General features: G+C 40.1%; 3 protein-coding genes across 3 annotated transcripts; all 3 read right to left on the minus strand.

The window, feature by feature from the left end:
* Positions 1-1,442: 1,442 nt before the first annotated feature.
* LOC146621385 (perforin-1-like) lies at positions 1,443-3,512 on the minus strand. Its single transcript, XM_085368403.1, has 4 exons — positions 3,235-3,512; positions 2,791-3,062; positions 2,450-2,591; positions 1,443-2,330 (listed from the first exon to the last, which is right to left on the minus strand). The coding sequence occupies exons 1-4, from the start codon at positions 3,502-3,504 to the stop codon at positions 1,443-1,445; spliced, it is 1,572 nt and encodes a 523-aa protein (XP_085224529.1). The 5' UTR covers positions 3,505-3,512.
* Positions 3,513-10,527: 7,015 nt separating this feature from the next.
* Positions 10,528-13,443, minus strand: mpeg1.1 (macrophage expressed 1, tandem duplicate 1). Its single transcript, XM_085368404.1, has 2 exons — positions 12,994-13,443; positions 10,528-12,198 (listed from the first exon to the last, which is right to left on the minus strand). The coding sequence occupies exons 1-2, from the start codon at positions 13,441-13,443 to the stop codon at positions 10,528-10,530; spliced, it is 2,121 nt and encodes a 706-aa protein (XP_085224530.1).
* Positions 13,444-18,921: 5,478 nt separating this feature from the next.
* On the minus strand, positions 18,922-19,711 carry LOC146621387 (histone H1.5). The gene has a single exon (XM_085368405.1). The coding sequence runs from the start codon at positions 19,650-19,652 to the stop codon at positions 19,092-19,094; it is 561 nt and encodes a 186-aa protein (XP_085224531.1). The 5' UTR covers positions 19,653-19,711; the 3' UTR covers positions 18,922-19,091.
* Positions 19,712-20,066: the final 355 nt, after the last annotated feature.

Below are 20,066 nucleotides of genomic sequence, written 5' to 3' on the forward strand. Positions count from 1 at the left end.
CTTGTTGCTGATGTAGTCAGTTCCAACAGGCTTAAGAAAAGTCAAGGGTACTTAAAAATGAAACTGGTAATGTCTTGATTCAATTGTTTTTTTAATTTTGGTTTATACAAAAATGCTGCTGACATGTATATAGAAGACTAACAACAAGTAGGCTATCAAAATGTATCAATACAATATAATGTACAATGGCACACTTTATCATTCATTATATATGTATATCATTAGAATGCATTCATGTCAGATTAAAAAATTAGGAAAAATTTGTTCCTGTAAAAATGTGCTCAAATACCATTTTGGTGCACATTTTACCAAGTTGTTCTGTCATATAGGCAAATCACAAGAAGGACTTAATGTCTTGGAAAACAGAACCACCAAATGATTATATAGAGTACTGTGCAAAAGTCTTGAGCCATATCTAATTCCTTTTTGTTTCCAAGAGTTTATTGTAATTTTTAAAGTGTCTTTGTTTTTATTTGATCACTCATTTAAAGTCCAGTCCTTGTACCTTGTACCATGCAGCACTGACCCATGGCTTATTCAAGCATAATAAAAAGCACCTATTCCAGTACTGTCTATGCACAGATAGCTCGGCAAAGAAACAGTTTTAAGTTAAAAACGGTTCAAACTTGACATATTTCAGCATGGTGTTCAGCGTGTCCTTAAAAATAGGAGGACTTAAATAAGTCAAAGACCATAGATGGTATCTGAGAGAGAAATCTGTTTTTCCAGTTTATCCATCGACCAGTCACTGAAGCATCATCAGAAATGGTCTTAAGAGAAAAATGGCTGTCGAGGAGTGTTCAAGTAAGGGAAAGATAAAAGGCTGGGGCGTGGCCAATTACACAAGAACTGGACTGAAAATTAAAAGCAACAGGTCTTAACAGCCACAGCCATTGTAAGACATGGTTGAAACTGACTTGGTTTGGGGCTGCATTGGAACCAGTGGTTTTGGGAATCATCTGAATGGCCACAGCTTCATTTTTCAGCATGACAATATTCTATCCATGAATGCAGTAAAAGCATGCATGGATAGAAAAACACAAACGCTCAGATCAGAATCTGGACGTCAGCATTATTGAAGCAGTCTGGGGATCATCTTGACAGAGAACAAAGCAAAAAGTAGCCAACATACAAAGTACAGCATTGGAATGTCCTTCAAGAAGCCTGGAGATCTACTTCTGAAGGCTACTTAAAAAAAAATGACAAGAAAGCTTGTCTAACAGAATTCAGTCTGTGTTGAAGACTACAGCTGGTCATACCAAATATTGACTTTTAAGCTCATTACAAATGTACAAACCCTTATTTTGTCTTAGATTTTTTTTTAATAAATGTTGATCTTGTAATGTTTGTTGCTGCACCTATTTCCTGTTTTCATAGCAAAATATGGAGGAAAAAAAGAAATGAGGTACAGACTTTTGCACTACTGTAAATCCATACCTAATCTACTCAGCATTGGGGGAGTATCGTCCACACCTATATCCTGTCAAGTGAGCATCACAGTTGATTCTGTAGGTAAAATAGAGAACCCCTTTGCGCAGCTGACAGCTTAAGGAATGAATTCCTCGCTCTGGAAACACAATACACCTCCCTGCAATATCATTGTAAAGCACGTCCCTATCCCAGACTTCAAACCTCAACTCCTGACCCAGCTCCACCGAGCCAAAGTCATAGGTGGCATTCCATATCGGGTCATTGTCATCCATCACCGTGTCAGTCTCTTCATATATGCCATTGTAGAAGATCTTCACATAGGCATCTGTTTTTGTGAAGGTGTCTGCCCTCAGGCCTGCAGCTCTGTGAATCTCCAGTTGGAGAGTTCCTCTACCAGCCCTTAAAGGGCAGCAGTTATGGTCCAGGTTGGGAGTCGGTGAGCAGTTCTTGAAACCAAGTTGGTCTTCCTTCAGCTGGTTCTCTTTTATGTACTCTGAGACAGTCCTTATCAGATTAGCGCTGATTTGTGAATCCTCCACCAAGTGATGCAGAGGGAAGATGGCATAAGAAACCACATCGGGGTTTTCATGAAGGCTGTTCATCCAGCTGTGGTAGGCTTCAGATGGGTCCTGCTGATAGAGGATGTCAGGGAAGTACCTCTCTCCTCCAGTAACCTCAATCTTATGGGTCATGAAGCCTTGGTAAAAGCCCATGCTCATGTTGCCTTTAAAGAGGCTGTCACACCTGTTGGAGAAAGATACATTGGCCGGGAGGAAACCCAATGCCATACGGAGTTCAACATTCAGGCAGTTTTTGATCTCTGCCTCTGAAAAGCCCTTCAGGGTGGCCAGGCAGGTCCTGAAGGCAGTGATTCGCCTCACCTTACCACCGAGCTGGACCTAACACAAAACAGTAATAGAATGCATTATAACATCACCATTATTTTGCACCAGAAATGCTTTCCACAGCCTACATATTGCAGCATTAAACCCCTGTGTATCCAACAAGTTTCACTGACCTGGTGTATATAGTGTGTTCCATAAGTGTCTATTAGACGTCTGTATAGGGCTCTGTTCTGGCTTGTGTTTAAACTCTGTGGGAGTCTCTTGAGATGCTTTGTGAACTCTGCACTCAGCGGTGGATGATCAGCCAGCCTGTAGCTGCAAAAACAAAAGGCATGTGGAGTTCAATCATGAAACAACAGCAATTGAACCTTGCTTTTCTGTAAGAGGGACGATAAGCAGCTCAGTCCACTGAGTCCAACAATTCCAAAAGTAAACATTTCTCTCACATTGTAATCAAGGTCATCCTTTCAATTGTAACACATACAACTGAAAGGATGAGCCTGTGTTGCTTTACCTGTAATAGGTGCAACTGATTTCATGAATGGCAAAAGTGGCTTTGTCCACACTGTGCTGCGAACGTGCAAACTTTGCCAAATCTGAGCGGCTTCCTCCCAGAACTGCCTTTCCAATGTTGTCAAGGCTCAAACCCAAATCCCAGTTGTTGTTAACCAGCGAGTTGGAGCTGCGCAGCAGGGAGTCCACAGAGTGGTGAAGTGCACTGGAAAGCTGCTTAGAGCAGCGGCTGAAGGGACGCCAGTCAAGCACTGAAGCTGGGAGTCTCTGAATCTGTGGAGCAGATGAAAGGCAGGAAGTGGAGCGGGATGCAGGTGGTGGAGGAAAATATAGGAAGTTGAGGGGGAGGAAAAATGCAGGAAAGTACAGAAAAAAACAGGGTGAAGGAATGAACTTGAGGCTGATAAAGAGTGTGAAGGTTAAGTAGTAGGTTTCATGTTTTCACCTCTCCTTTTTGGAATCGGTTCGGACACAGTGTGCAGGTGTGGTTGTCAGCTAGGTGGGCTTTGACATTGATGACATATGCTCCTGTCCGACGCATCCGCACCACGTCAAAGCCTTCTCCAGCCAGATTGTGGCCTGGTACAAAAGGAGCTTTCTCACACTGGGACCCTGTGCCACTCCGACAGGCCTGGACACTGCAGTCTTCCAGCATAATTGGCAAAGCCAACATAAACAGGAAAATGTGTCTCTGCTGGTATCCTCCTGCACACATGGTTACCTAAAGGTACAGTGAGGGATAAAAAAGGGAGTCAGTGGATATTAATGGTTACTGTGTATAAGCACATTTTTGTAACTGAGTTATTTTCCTTTGAAATAAAGAAAATGTCATTTTTTTTATTGATGTAAATGCAGATGAGCTTCTAATCCTCTTAAATATATAAGCTGTAATCAGGCCACAGATATTTTGTTAAAGCTGAGAATGTGCACATTGGTGGCATACATTCTTACCTTGTCCTAGCTTTCTTTGTCCTCTACGTTTCGTTGTTGTCCAGTATTTTTTCCACAGCCAAAATAAATCTCTTGATTTTAAGTCCCCCTCCTTATTTGCACCGTTGATTGCACAGCTTGCTGTGAACAATGGAACCTCAAGCTGACGTCTCGATCCTGCTGGAAATAAAATCACGGTTGGACGAGCCTTAGCGTTGCTGAGAGGTTGTGCTGGAAGCCTGCTGCGTGCACACTTTGGTCTATCATCTGCCTTTTAAAAAAAACATGGAGGGAGTTGCCTGGCTATGCTGCTCTCTCCCTCTCTGTCTCTCTCCCTCTCTACCCCAAGGCCTTCCCAATTTCCTCAGCATGAGCGGGTTTGTTTTTATTCTCAAGACCCAGTTCTGTAAATCCCTCACAGCCCTGTATGTCTGTGCACGTGCATGTGCATTTGTGGGGGAGGGAAATTTTGTGTAGTCACGAGAGAAAAGATGAACAGTGGTCTGAGCAGTCTTTACGGGAAATGGGCGTGTATTTATGTATGTTTGTACATGTGAGTGTACAGTGCACGGGTGTATGTCTGCTGGACTGAATCTGTGCTTTCGTTCACATAATGTCTGAGCTGGCCTGTCTGTGTGCTGATAACCTTACCAAAACCATGAGCTCAGCTTTGCCACTGTCTATTTCTGGATGTGGGTGGCGTGTTTGTGGTTTTTTCTCAGTGAGGACAAAGGAGAGAAACATGTCTTTATGCAAAAGGTTTCATTCAGTGTAAGAGGTATTCAGTTCATATTTGAATAAAGAATATTTTGTGTGGTGCCACAGATTTATGCAAGTTTTCCTAGTGTAAGTTCCCTTCACTGTTAAAATTTTGTTCTTTACACTATACAAACTATAAAGCAGGTATACTATAAAGTTCCAGTTAAATATGCTTTGTATCAGGTCAAAGATCTAGCACAAATTCATTTGTTGTATCATGAAAAAAATTCATACACACCCTGATCTAGGTAAGTCTTTTGTGAGGGCTGTTTCTTTGCTGACCATGACAAAGTATAAAGTAAAACTGAATTAAATGTTTTATTTGAGGCAAATGTACAAGCAAGATCTGACCTTGATCTCTCTAATAATCCTGTGTTTGTTTTAATGTCGGCCTTCACTGATTACCCCGTCCCAGATTCACATGAACTCTGGCCCACAAGCACTTGAATTGTGATGGACACTGCTGTGTATATAAGATTTTTATCTTTCATGTTGTTTTAGTGAAGCACTGAGGTCCGTGGGAGCACTGCACTTTCAAGTTCCTGTGTATGAGCTGTACATATGTTTTGACAATAAAGCTGACTTTGACTTTGACTAATGTTAATGACTGATTAAAAATGGTTTGGAGTGGGAGTTGTGAACCTTGTTTGCCTTCTAAAGGGAGTCTACATGGTTAGAGAAATACCATTAATCAATACAATGATAAAATAAAGACTGATCCATATAATGTCTGCTATGCTCTAGTGCACTTTCAGAGTCACACCAGTTTTTATAGTAGGCCTTAGAGACAGAAAGTATCAACATTTAAAAAAAAAAAACATGTGATACTTTAGATTTGTACTCCAAAAGATTGATTTTGTTCATCTGGACGTAACGTTTTCAGTGGGACAAACATTTTGTCACTAATTCAGCTGAGACTCGAGAATTCATGAATCTCAGCTGACTGCAGGTTTCCCCAACCTTGAAAAAAAGTGCATTTGCACAATGAAACTAGCACCCGAATGAACAATGGGCTGTGAGGTGAGTTCCTTGATCATTAATGTGCAAATTCTCATGACTATTGATCAACAACTACTGATCAAAGTGGTGCTAGTTTCAGTCATTGTGCAATGTACTGTTTATAAGGTAGTCAGCTGAGGGTGAAGAAGTCACTTGGATGAGTGATGAAACATTTCTCCCACTGAAAACACTACGTCCAGATGAACAGAATAAACTATATGGGAACCAGGTATTTGTCCAATTAGGCTTGTTAAACTCTAGTTTCTGTTTGCTTGTGTCCACTTTTGGCTCCTTCTCCCGCACTCAACCACAGGGTACTATATAATACAGCTGTAGCATAATATTTGCCTATGAAAATCATTAGGACCTGTCAAAACATGTCCAGTTGCAAGTAAATCAAACCTCCATTGAGTTAATGAGAAAGACACATCTGCTAGTTCTTCTTGCTGGAGGACAGCAAGAAGAATTTAGACACTCTCAAAGCTCATGTTCCCTCTGCTAAAATTGAAACAGCATCCTCCAAAAGAAGTTGCCCGGTTTTGTGCCAAGGTAGGTATCCCCAACAGAAAAATTTTCCCTGCATCAGGAGCACGCAGCAGCTGTCTAAATCATGGACAAATAGTATCTCACATTCTTGGTTTTTAGTTCACAAACACTTCTTAAAATAACTTATTACTCCAGACATTTTTGAGGTTTTAGCTCTTAATACAGTAAAGTTAGGATACAAATAATTATCAGGCAATTATTTGTATCCTGTGTGGTGCCACAGATTTATGTCTACAGTAGTTTTTCACAATTACTGTAGACAAGGCTTAGAGTTAGACCAGTCTAGTTCTTACTTAAGTCGACTTTAAAAAACCATCTCATAGATTTTAGTAACTGGTCCATGATGCAAACAGCATCTAAATACAAAAATAATGATATACTTTGTATTTAGACATTGTGAAATTACAAATAAAGTGTTCTTCGTTTATGAATTATACACGGTTTATTGCAAGCAGTGTGAAAATCATACACAAAGTTCTTTTATTGGAGCAAAAATTTAATTAATATAAAACATGGCATGTGCATATTGACCTCAAGGGGGAGCCGTTGGGCTTAATGTTAACTTTGAAAATCTCTTCGCCTTCTTTTTTAAAAAAAGAGTCAAAACATTTTTCCAGAGCTATAGTATAACAGTATAAAGTTCTCGAGTACAAAACACAAAAAAACAAACTGAAAAGGCTGATCCAAAATAAAAGCTCTTAACATTTTTCAGTGCTGTAAGAAGCATAACAACCAATAGAGTCACATTACTATAATCTTTGTATCTAGTTGATCAAGGTATTACGTTCTTATTACATCTTGTTGTGTATCCATTTCAGCCTCTTCAGGTATTTTCTCATAACCTCTCATAGTTCTAAACCCTGACATCCTCCTCCTTCTTTTCACCAAGAAAACTGCCACTATGGCCACCAGCAGTATCATACCGATCACCCCAAAAGCTACACCTGCCTTTTCGCCACTAGACATCTGATTCAGTTTAGGATGAAGATTTTGAATAAATTCCTTGATTTCTTCTGGTTTGGCAAGTTTCCACGTCTTGGTCTGGCCCACTCTCACCCAGCTGTTTTCTCCTTCAGTCATCACCATCACTGTGTTGGTGGCTTGCATGCTGATAAGTGGAGGTTTGGTGAACGGAGGCAGATCGATGGGATTCAGCTCCCCACCTGTGAACAGTCCAGACTGAACACAGTAGAGGATTTCACAGCCATCACTGATTGCAGCAAGGTGCTGACTAAACTTGGGAGGGCACCTGCGTTGACTCCTTGCCAGTGGGTTGGTTGACTGACAGCTGAAGAGACCTCCGAATGGTACTGAGAATCTGGTACCTGTCTCATAGTCATTACTCATACAGATTACCTCACCATCTGAGAGGAACTTTAGCGGAATAAAGTTTGGAGGACAGCTTTTGCTTTTCGTGAGGGGGTTTGGGAGATTGGGGTTGTAAATACCTCCAAACAGATACCCTGAATTTTCTGGAGCCCTTCCATTTACGGAGCACCAGTAGGTGTTGATGCGAGCAGAGCGAACATAGGTGTTGTCCCGACACCAATGATCATAACAAGTTGACATGTCAAAAAACCCACAATCATAGCTACGTGTATAACATTCATTCTTTGTTTCAGTGACATGTCTCAAAATGTTGAAACATAAGTGTGACAAGTGCAATAAATAAGGAAGAGGAAATAAGAAAACACATTTTCAGAGTGCTGTACATACTCAAATATAGTGGATATGAAGACAGATTACAATCCTGTAAAACAGGAGAGATAACAAGCTGAGGAAACATGCTGCTGTTCGCCAGAATGGCAAGTTTAAGACGGCTATGCGAACAACTGAGTTCCAAGGCACTCTGCTGCCCTCTACTGCCAAAGTGACACACATTCACTTGCAACACTGTTTATTTACTGGTATAATGAGGTTCACAATGTGAAGCATACAAGATTACCTGGACAGGTTGCCAATCTGTTGCAGGGCTAACACAGAGTGGCAGACAACCACTTACACTCACATTGGCCAGTTTAAAATCACCTCCACTCCAATCAAACTCCACTGAGAAAGGCCAGATGATGGATTAGACATTAGGACCTTCTTGCTGTGAGACAACAGTGCTAATCATCGAGCTACCTTGGTCCCCCAGTCATCCAGCCTTCACATGTGAATGACATTTGATTAATTTGTGCACTAAAGGATATGTCCTGGTCAAAAATGACTCCAGGCTGTTTCACAGTGCTACTGCAGGTCATCCTGATTGAACATCAAGTCTGACATTTTTAGTGAAATGCAATATCCAAGTATTTTTGTTCTTTTACATGCATGGATATGGTTTAACCAATATGTGTCATCGGGTGATTAAAAGCTCTGATGACCCTTTGTCAGTGAGCTGAGGGAGTCAACAGGCAGCTTGTTGGGTTTACTTTGACATTATAAGACTTTTTTAAGTTCCACGTCCACACTACTTGCCAGAACACTCATGCATCACCTAATGGAAGGCTAAATGAATCCCCATCATTGGCAACAGGGTGTGGAGATGTTCTATAGGTGGAGTGTAAATGCTATACAAACCATCTGGGACTCTCCACCATTTGACCCTAGAACTGAAGAAGCTTCTCAGATGAGAGGTGAAACGTCTTCAAGCAACTTAAAGAAGTCCAGACGCTTTTCTTTCCAAGCTCCTTAGACTACGATGACCTGGATAACTGAGAACCTTCACAGACATATTGCCGTTATGCGGTTATCCTAATTGGGCGTTTATAAAGTCAGCAAAGAGTAATTAGTAATTAGATATGTTACTAATCTCCCTGTGCAATACAGCAGCTGGACCTTTAGCTAGCAACACACTGTGCAAACTGCATACAAGCAGTTTGTTTCTTTACTGATGTTTGTTGAGCTGATGGCTAGCAAGATACTGAAGTACCGCAATTTATGGACACCTGCAGTTGTTCCGGTGTTCAACAAAAAATAAATAAATAAAAGGAAAAAGGACAAACATCCCCACTTAAACCCCTGACTATAGCACTCAGTTTTGCCTCTTTCATCTATTTTTATGCAACATCCTCTGGTGATTAATACAGGAACAGGATTGAGTTTCATGTGTTACTTTTAGGAAAATTAGTTTGATGTTTAAAGGCCCACAGTGACGAAATAATAACGCAAATGTGTCAAACCAAAAGTAACGAGCCTGTTTTGAAAACACAAGAAGTAGAAATTACAGATATTTGTTTAAAGAATGTAGAGAGTAAAATTAAAAAGTTAACGTAAAGTAAACAAATAAACTATAGATACCTGATAATTGTACTTAAGTAAAGTATGTATTTGTAAATTGTTACTTCCCGCTCTCTGGTTATGTGTGTTTTATTTAACGTAGTTCTAAACAAAGTTTCATGCAACCTCTCAATATTTGTACAAAATTATTTATAATCAACATGGAATTCTGCAGCTGGGCCTGAAGAGGGCAGTATTGGTTCAATGTGGAGTTTGGAAATCTCTGATTTCTGTTTTAAAAGCACCACTTAGTACTTTCAAAGATGGTGTGACAAAGCTATCTGTCCACATATACAGTACCCAAAAATAAGACGGCATGGTTGACAAACCATTGTTGGCAAAGATGCATAAGACAGTCTCTTGTCAGCCTCACACATGTAGAGCTTGGAAGTAGAAGTTAAGATCAAGATAGAAACAGTACAAACCAAAGATAGCCACTTCCTCCTCCATCAAACACATCCTGCATCAAGACTGATGATGATGTGATCTCCATAGCACAATCTTCTCTGTGCCGCTATCGACTTACAGAGAAAGTCTTGAATTTGGCGCAGATTGTATTTTATTGTAATTGTACCGGTAAGTGTTTTTAAAAACTCTGCCATAAGGGGTGTCATGTAAAAGAAATACAAACTTTCATAGCCGCTTTCATTCTGGGCCTCTACAGGGCTAGAAACATACAATGCATAATATTAGTAATGTGCACAATAAAAACAGTTTTCATTTTAATCAGCTTAAGATACATAACAGAAAAGGTGTGCAAGAAACTACACAAAACAGAAAACTCTTTTTCTTTGCTTGTTTATTAGAATATATTGTGGAAAAAATGAAAACCCTTCTCAGATTATCTATTATACATGTTTTCTTGAAAGTATTTGCAAACAAAATCATGCATACAGTGCTTAGATATTTACAAAAAAAATTTTACAGCATGATCTTATGCATCTTGGGCCTTAGTATAAAATCACCCCTGCTTTCCCTTTTTGATGGCTCCATCTGGTGATTTCAGAGGCAGACTGCTACAAAGTCATTTCTCCCTGCATATATGTTAATAGTCTACAGGTTAAAGTACAAAATGTGGAGCATAATAAACTAAAGTAATGCAAAGACTGATTCAAAATAGAAGCTCTTAAATGTAAATATTTTCCAGTGCTGTAAGAAGCATGAATGTGGAGACAATCAAAAGAGAAGTTCAAAGCTAAACCTGCCACACCGGTTTCATTTCTCTATGTGAGTGATCAAACTTCTAAGCTGTGTTCTGCTCAGGAGCCTCATCTTCCTGTGACTCCCTCTCAACTTCTTCACGTATTTCCTCATAACCTCTACTTCTAAGCCCTGACATCCTCCTCCGCTTGAATAGGACCACTCCCACTATGGCCACCATCAGCATCACACCCATCACACCAAAAGCTACACCTGCCTTTTCTCCATTAGACATTTGACTGAGTTCAGGGTTAAGGCCTTGAACAATTTCCTGGATTTCTTCTGGTTTGGCAAGTTTCCACATTTTGGTCTGGCCCACTCTCACCCAGCTGCTTTCTCCTTCAGTCATCACCATCACTGTGTTGGTTGCTTGCACGCTGATAAGTGGAGGTTTGGTGAATGGAGGCAGACGAATTGGTTTGAGCTCTCCACCTGTGAACAGTCCAGACTGAACACAGTAGAGGATTTCACAGCCATCACTGATTGCAGCAAGGTGCTGACTGAACTTGGGAGGGCACCTGCGTTGATTCCTTGCCAGTGGGTTTGTTGACTGACAGCTGAAGAGACCTCCGAATGGTACTGAGAATCTGGTACCTGCCTCATAGTCATTACTCACACAGATCACCTCACCATCTGAGAAAAAATTTACTGGAATGAAATTTGGGGGGCAGCTTTTGCTTTTCGTGAGGGGGTTCAGGAGCGAGGGGCTGTATATGCCTCCAAACAGATACCCTGAGTTTTCTGGAGCCTGTCCATTTATAGAGCACCAGTAGGTGTTGATGCGAGCAGAACGAACATAGTTGTTGTCTTGACAACGTGTTTTGTGACAAGTGAAAAAACCCCAACAGGAATGACTTTCCCTATGACATTCATACTTAGAGTAACTCTGAAGTCTCACCTCTGATCTGAGTAAAGTTGGTGAGTAAGGTGGACGACAGGAGAAGTCACCTGTATCTGGGTTTTTCTGGGCCAGGGCATTACATAGTGGATCTGCATCTGAGCTGATTTTAACACACTCTTGGTAGACACCACCAAAACTGAGGTTTGTAGCTGGACCCTCACAGGAATTATCATCCATGTTAGCCTGGAAGTTGAAGTTCTTGGAGTTGACATCAACACATCCGGGGCGAGTATTGATCTTGTAGTAGCGCTCTACAGCCTGACTGACTTTAAGAGCAACTTTTCCAATCGTAGGGTGTGGCAGATCAGTGAGAGTGTTGGTGTTTATGAAATAGTTCAGAGGAAATCCTGAGCGATCGATGGCAACGAGGTTGTTTCTGGTACTTTCCTGCCACTTCTGCAGAGTGATACCAGGATAGAAAGTTGTGCCTCCATTGCTTTGAATGAGAGAGTATGTAATGTTGGATTGATATGTATGAAGTGATGAGCTCTGTTGGGCACTTTGACTGCTAATGTCATACTTTAGTTTATCAAAGAAGTTTAATCCAGCCTGTGCTTTCACAGAGGAGCTTTGTGACTGGCTGTCTGACACATAAGAGGAACGGAGATAGTCCTCCTGCACCAAAGCAGCCCCAGCATCCACAGTAGTGATGACATGAGTCCCATAGTCCAGCACCATCTTCTCCGAGAGATAGTCTGCACTTCTTGTCTGGTTGTTCTCAATTGCATCAGCGATGTTTCTGACTTGCTGAACAAATCGTGTGTCCAGAGTGAAGTCTGGATAAGCCTTAACTGTGTAGAGGAAGTTACGAACCTTTGAAAGAGAGGATTATAAGATTAATTATTGTTGTACATCACTGTGTATCTCAATCTCTTCTTTATTTTCTGTAATTAAAATTACTTTTAACATATGTGCTGAGACTACAGTTAAAAAAGCTTTTTTTTTGGCTAACTCTAATATTTTTACAGTGATTTTAAAAGTGCATTATATAGGATCATAAAGGAATAAAATGCTAAAGCTAAATTTCTAAGGATGTTCTACAACACTGTGCTGGCGTCTGCTATTTTTATGCTGTGGTCTGCTGGCGTGGTGGAATGGCAGAGAGGGACATGGGGAAACATAACAAACTGGTAGCAGCTGTCAGAATCTATAACACAGTTTAACATGGTTATCTTACTCATTACCGGTTTAATTGACATATCACTTGTTTTTAATTGCTGTTAGTCATTTGCATCTTGTTTGTACATATTCATGGTATTCATAACCCCCTCCCCCCCTCCAACACACACACACACACACACACACACACTTTTGTACATGTCTCTGTACACTTTTATGCATATCTCAGTGGCTTATGTATATAGGACTACTTTGTGTCTATATTCCTCTTGCTATAAGAGTTGTATAGCACCCAAATTTCTCATTCGTGGGATAATAAAGGTTTATTCTATTCTATTCTATTCTAAATATAATGTCTTAGCATACTGTACAAATACTGTATGATTAATAAATGGTAAATTGCTTAATATAAAAAAAGTCTCAACATCAGTACTGTGCATTTTCCTTTACCTTGTTATTGTTATTTATTCAAAACATCTGAAAACTTACCTGCACTCTGGCTGTGGTTGAAGAGTCTCTGACCTGATGGGTTTTCATTCTAGTGTTCTCAACAGAAAATTTACCATTGAGCACCGTGAGGAAGGATATGTCTGCATTAATGGAGTGAGATGTTGAGCTTTTCTGCTCAAGCCAGGAACTGATGATCTCTGAGCTGGTCTCCACACCTGTCTGTTTTTGAGGGATGACAAACACTTCATCTGGAATGAGGTAGAGCCCATCCTCAGTGGTCTGGCACTGGGAGTAGCTGAGGTTCATGACTCGACCCATGTCCATGTTCCGGAGGTTGTCCCATCCTCCACCTGGCAGCACCTCCAGTGCTGTGATGGAGAGGTTGGTAGAAGCACGGCATTGTCTGAGCCAGTTTGTTGGACGGCTCACAGGTACTGAAGAGCAGACATGAAGGAAAGAGAGAGCCAGGAGGGCCACTGCAGTTTTCATGATGACTGTGTCAAAAGTGAGTGCTGACACCACTGACTATAAACCCTAAGCCCCTCCTACTTTTGGGCAGTTTATCATATGACAAAGAGGAACATCTTTTTCCACAACTTTAGCTTATTAGCTTATTCCCACACATAAAAATGTCTTATCAGTAAAATGTAGCCACAGTAAAGGCACCACACCTTTTATTTACCTACTGCACATAAACCTGCAGTGATTTATCTAATGTTTCAGGTCATTTAAAGCTGTTATTTCATCAGTCAGTGGCAAAGTGTGCTGAAATGAATTCAAAATTGAATGAATTCATAGGAAAGTGCAGTTAGTTGGGTAAATGAGAGCTCCTAGGAGGAAAAAAATATTTATTAAACTTGCAAAAATGCACAATAATCTGGCAAAAGAAAATAATATTTAAGTAAGAGAAGTAAAATCAAAAACCTCTGCACCAGAAAAGGGTAGACTGGTTAAGTCTTCCTCATATTAAAAGGAACTGAAAGTTGATCTGAAAACATGTTGTGTCTGTTTTCACACGTATTTGCAAGTAAGTCACATGAGTACACGTCATTGGGGTTTTCCTGAAAATTTCTCAGTTTCTACCCAGAAGTTGATAATAAGCTTTCTGCATGTTTCCTCTTACATGCATGGTGATGTCTACCTCATTTCCAATAGTTTATTTTTGATGTGTGACTTCTTTTGGTTATGTGAAAAAAAGGGGCGGGGGGGACGACACACTCTCCACACATTCAGCTCTTGTTTCCTGTCTGCTGTATGGAAAAAGCCTTAATTGGGACCTCGGTTTTGGCAAGATCCCCAACACCACTGTCTGAAATGCAACACCCCACTGTTCTACCTCTTTCCTTACCTCCTCCACACATGCAATATCAACTAAAAAAGGTTACGTTTGGGTTCATCACTTCATAAAACCTGTTGTCCCTGATTTTCACTCCAGTTCTTGTGTAATTTGGCATACATCTGGCTTTTTTTCCCTGTTTCCCTTCCTTAAGAATGGCTTGACAGCTGCCCTTTTGATGAGATCATTTTAACTTTTGACTCAAGGCCCAGATGCAGTTTTCAGGTCCCGTGCGAGGTCTTTTAGAGTCTTTCCTGTTTCTTAAGGACAGGACTTTTAGATACAGTTCATCTGCTGCTGATGTTTTTTTTTAGGCCTGCAACTTCTTCTTTTGTCCTGTGATTGTGCATTTCCCTCTTTTATTATTATTTTTTTTTTAATTGCACCACATGCCCGGTTTTGCTTATGCAAAATCATTTTGTTTGTGCACAAATACTATTTTATATCTCCAAAGTGTTGTCTTTGACATAAAAATCTACTTAGAGTCAACTAAAGAAATGTGAACATATGATGTGCTTTTGCAACAGGCTTGTACCGTGCACAGGTACATGTTGTGAACTGAATTTCTTTTAGCTTCTTTTAATAATGCTATCAGAGATGCGAGGGCTGCCTATTTCTAACAAATGGTTACAAAGAGCAGAGGTAATCATAAGGTGTTATTCAACCATTAGTCACCATTGTTACTCCTGCTCTACCTGCAGCCCCTATTTCCTCTAATGAAGATTGTGAAAATTTTCTGTCTTTTCTGCTTGCAAAAATTAATAATGTAAGAATGATTTTTTTTTACAATCAGTACCTGTTTTGTCTGTCTCTACCCCATCTCGGACCATCATCTTGGATACTTTCGCTCCTGTTTCACTACCTGCGCTGGTAAAACTAGTGAATTCAGTGAAAGCATCCTCTTGTTGTTGTTGTACCTGTATCATTATTCAAAAATGTCTTCCAGTCTGTTGGTCCATGTGTGCTCACTTTAATCAACTTTTCACTGGCATCTGGTATAGTTCTGGTTTGTTTTAAAAATGCTGCTATTCTCCCACTTTAAAAAAAATCCCAGCCAGACCCTTCTCTTTGGAGCAGTTACAGGCCAATCTCTAAATTACTGTTAATTTCTAAGCTTCTAGAAGAGGTTGTGGCTAAGCAACTTATAGAGGCTCTGGATAAAGATAGCTTTTCTTGATACGTTTCAGTCCGGCTTTCGTAGAGTTCACTCCACACAAACAGCCCTTCTTAGGGTCTCTAGCAATATTTTGATGAGTAATGATGCAGGAAAATGCTCTGTTCTGCTTATGTTGGACCTCACGTTGGCGTTTGACACAGTTGACCACCATATCCTGCTTGAAAGGCCAAAACTTTGGGTTGGTGTATGTGGAACTGCCTTAGAGTGGTTCTCCTCATATTTACATCACCGATGTTTTTCTATGGGGTTTCTGCTTTTAGGTCATCCTCTACCTCCCTTACTTATGGTGTCCCTCAAGGTTCGGTCTTGGGGCCTTTATTGTTTTTAATATATCTTCTCCCCCTCCAGCATATAATGGGCTCCTTCAAGGACATCTCTTATCACTGTTATGCTGATGACATTCAGTTTTAAGCCCCAAGATTTATCCAAGCTCCAGCTTCTGAATGACTGCCTAGATTATATCAAAACCTAGCTTTTGGTTCATTTTTGCCTGTTTTATATTGTCTGTTTTACCTTTCATGACTTATCTTTTTGCAGCATTTCGTGATTCTGTCTAGAAAGGTGCTACGTAAATAAAATGTTATTTATTTGTTGTTTATAAAATGCGTGAAAAAGCTATTCAGTGCCTTGAGTTTATTATTATTGGGTTTATCGTTGATAGTTCTTGATAGTGCTTCATGTTCCCATGTTCCATGTTTTAGTGCCGAGTCTGCATCATGGTGTTATTCTCAGTTTCCTGTTTTACTTTGGTAATCCTTGTCCCATGTTTCTGGTTTCAGTGTTGCTTCCCCGTCTTTCATCGTCCCTGCATTGTCCCAGCTGTGTCTCCCTCCTGTCTCGCATTCCTTTATTACGCCAGTATGTATTTAAGCCCTGTGTTTTTCCCTGCCCTTTGTCGTGTCCTCTGCGTTAGCTGTGTGTTCATCCCTCATCCTATGTCGTCAGGTTATGACATGCCACGCTACTTAATTACATACAGGTACACATGACTACCAGTATACTGTAAGGACCTGAAGAATGAGACTATTTCCAGTCACAGAAAAATTACTTCAAGCAGACTAGATTAAAATCTAGCCTTATTAAAAGGCAGTGTCAGAAAAACCACCATTAGAGATTATTAGGTTAAATGTTTAGGTAACAGCCATGATGCTGAATCTGTTGTGCAATTGGACTATCAGATGACACAGTGATTTGTGTTTTTTAATTGTCTAAGTTCAGTTTTAAAGGAAAGTTCCATGTGGACAACATGAGAAGCCACTTAGGAGAGTTGCAAGTAAACGAGGGACCTTTGCTTTCTTCTGTCAAATCTATTTTATTCATTTCAAAAGTAACTCACTACTTTCTTTTTTATTAGTATTTACAAACACAAAAACTGTTACCTGTTCAAATACAAGTGAGGAAGTATGCAGCAGAAAAGGGAACTGACATTTATTCTTAGTCTAAGCTAAGACTAGCACAATGTCAGTTTTATTATTAAACAGAAAACATGAAGTAAATGTATAGACATGCTTTGTTTTCAAACATACGGTTCCGTAGAATCCAATTCATCATCATGTCTATTTGAGTGCAGACCTGATGATGATTTAGGTCATATTCATAAAGAAATGCAGACAATTGAAAACTGTTCATAAACTCAAATGCACCACTTTACATGGCCAATGATCTCCTGGTACTTCCTAAGCCCAACAATAAAGTTCTAATCTTTAGCAAACTGCATATTTTAATGGAAAAAAATAAACAAAAAGAAAACGATTTGTACGAATAAACTGCAGAATTTCAATTAATGCATCAATTCAAAACAGCAAAGGGAGAACAACTGATTGTTATTTGTTTCGGTTTATTTTGGGTTAATGTTTGGCACTGAATAAATCAGTATGTTCACACTTTTCTCTCAGTTCCTCTCTCATGCTCTGCCACTGACAAACGGAGTAAAACTTCCAGAGTTACAGGAAATACATTACAGTAGCATGGGCACTGTCTCCATTTTTAAAAGTTTTAACATTTTTCATCTGTTCTTTAATTTAAAAAAAAAAAAAAGCTCACTCGGTTTTATGACAAATTTTTGAGTGAGAGGGATGCCAGCTTGTATTTGTGCAATAGGGTTCTGTAAAATACTTAGTTGGTTACATTTTTCGTCAGTAATCTGCATGTTACAGTGAAATTAAACCACACACAGTATATGCATCTGACCCCAGATAAACGTTGCCTACATTTCCAGTTAACAGTTGTTAATTAATCCCGCCAGCAGGTGGCAACACTAAACCACTCAGCCAATGAATCGCACAGTGGCGCGAGTCACTGCTGTTTGGATACCTACAGTCTTTCTTTGTTTTGCTTCTGTAAAGCACCTTCAAAACGCAATCAAGGTGTGATTTTAAATGTAGGCTTTAGTTTGAGAGGCCTTATAGAAATCTACTGTTGATGGTTTTGTCATTTTAACTTACTTGTATCACATGTCTTCAATTGGTCAAGCTGTGAGCTTGGTTTTTAGTCAGGTGTCTGTTGTAATTTCTTGTGTAATTTCTGAGTAGTTAAATAATTATTTTTGAGGTACCCCCTGGTGTGAATGGTTTTGTAGATTATTTCGCATTAGTTTAAAACCTCATGAAGTCAGAATATAATAATTAACAACAATATCACCCCTTCATCCCTATCACGTTCTCATGCTAAGCTCAGAGTAACAGCTGTCCTCTGCTGTGTACATTCAGTCATAAACTGCGGTAATGAGTGTGATAAAATAAGCCCCTTTTGGGAGATAAGCGGAAACCATGTTGTGATACGCCCATGAAGCTTCACTCTTCTTAGTATTGGTGAGTCCTTATGGGTGTCACTTCCTGTCGATTTTCCTTTTTTCACATTTATATGAGTATCTAACCGGTTTCTTTTTCTTTTATTTTTTTTTAAATCAATGTGGAATAATAGTAAAAGTGAAAACTTTGCATAAGTATCTCAACAATTTAATTTAATAACTCAAACTTCTGAGAAAAAACTTGACTACTAAGTAGGAATTTCAGATAATAACCCATATGGACATATGGATAAGGATGGCCCAAAGTTTTGTGTTTGTTTGTTTGTTTGTTTTACTACTTACTATCTTCCATAAAGTCGTTTGACACTGTGGGACTAAAAAAGATAATCTACCACTTCCCAAGAAACGGATTACATAGAGTTGAAAACTATAGAACTCTGGGAAACTAGCTCCCTGTGCGTAATTGTGCGTAATTGCGCGTAATACGCACTCCTCCCAAACTTAGCCGTGAGTCAGGCAAATCAGCTGTTAAGGCGTCACACACCAAAAATAGTTAACCGCCGTTCAGAAAACATCGATTTTTTTGTTTTCCCGATATGGTTTGTTTTTTCAATTAAATTTTATCAGGCTGGAGAATTTCTTTTTCAAATAAAAGCACACTGTACGCTCTGTAAATGAAAATAATTTTATTTCAAGCAAGTGCTATTCAGTTCATTAGAACATCATGACAGGAAGCAGGAAAGAAAGGCTTGTACAAACTGCGAGTTCATTTTTTCTACTTTAGAAAAAAAAAACTACTTAAAGCTTGACTTGAATGCAGCTCAGTCCGCATAGAGTCCACAAAGACCAGCATTTAGTGTTCAGTGGAAGAGCATTCACTTCTTGGCAGCAGACCTGGTCTTGGAGACTCTGCGTTTGGTCTTCTTTGGGCTCTTTGGCTTCTTGGGCTTCTTGGCCGCAGCGGGTCTCTTGGCTTTCTTCGGGCTCTTTGACTTTCTCCTTTTCTTGGGGGACTTCTTGGCTGCAGGAGTGGCTCCTGCTGCTGCTGTTTTCTTGACGCTGGCCCGCTTAACCTTTTTCGCCTTTGGCTTCTTCTTTCTCACCACCTTCCTCTTCCTAGGTGTGGGGGGCTTTTTGTTGAGCTTGAAAGAGCCCGAAGCCCCGCTGCCCTTGGTCTGGACCAGAGACTTTTTAGTCACCAAGCGCTTCACGGCGATGAGAATCCTGGCATTGTTTTTCACCACATCATATCCACCGGCCTTCAGAGCCTTCTTCAGGGCTACCAGAGACACACCGCCACGCTGTGTGGATGTGGACAGAGCCTTCAGTATCAAGTCTGACACAGTCAGGCCTGTTTTCTTCCTCGGAGACTTTGCTCTCTTTTTAGGAGATTTGGCCGGAGCTGGCGGAGTCAAAGCAATCGCAGCAGAAGACATTGTAACAGCTGTGATACCGAGATGAAGTCAGTGAGGGCCACAGACAGAATCAGTAGAGAGTGATATCTCTGCTTGCCCTCTTGGCTGGTTGAGGCTTTATAAAACCCCAATGAGAACCGTGTAGAGTCAGTCCCACTGCCACAGTGCGCCTCTTCTCCTCCTCCGCCACTTGATCAAATTTGTGTTTTCTTCAACTGGATAATTCTTTAAAATTCCAACGTTAATTGTCATACAACTATATAAAAGTCACTTCACAGCAATCAGGGAAATGTGAACTGTCTGTCTGTGTGTTTTTATTCAGCATGCGTTCAAATATATTAGCACCTGTTGAGCGATTAGAAGCTGACAAACGAAGAATGCAATGTGGGAATCGTGCTTTTAACATTTTGACTATGTTATATTTCCCAAATAAGT

Source organism: Diplotaxodon limnothrissa, linkage group LG12, assembly GCF_057381915.1.
Source record: "Diplotaxodon limnothrissa isolate DT_005_m linkage group LG12, D_limnothrissa_male_GT1.1, whole genome shotgun sequence".
In the NCBI taxonomy this organism is placed as follows: Eukaryota; Metazoa; Chordata; class Actinopteri; order Cichliformes; family Cichlidae; genus Diplotaxodon; species Diplotaxodon limnothrissa.

Excerpts from the sequence above, each read along its gene's own strand:
- LOC146621387 (XM_085368405.1), bottom strand. The coding sequence starts at position 19,652 with ATGTCTTCTGCTGCGATTGCTTTGACTCCGCCAGCTCCGGCCAAATCT.
- LOC146621385 (XM_085368403.1), bottom strand. The coding sequence starts at position 3,504 with ATGTGTGCAGGAGGATACCAGCAGAGACACATTTTCCTGTTTATGTTG. Across the intron at positions 2,592-2,790 it reads ATCAGTTGCACCTATTACAG|CTACAGGCTGGCTGATCATC; the intron begins GTAAAGCAACAC and ends TTGTTTTTGCAG. Across the intron at positions 2,331-2,449 it reads GAACACACTATATACACCAG|GTCCAGCTCGGTGGTAAGGT; the intron begins GTCAGTGAAACT and ends GTTTTGTGTTAG.
- mpeg1.1 (XM_085368404.1), bottom strand. The coding sequence starts at position 13,443 with ATGAAAACTGCAGTGGCCCTCCTGGCTCTCTCTTTCCTTCATGTCTGC. Across the intron at positions 12,199-12,993 it reads CAACCACAGCCAGAGTGCAG|GTTCGTAACTTCCTCTACAC; the intron begins GTAAGTTTTCAG and ends TCTCTTTCAAAG.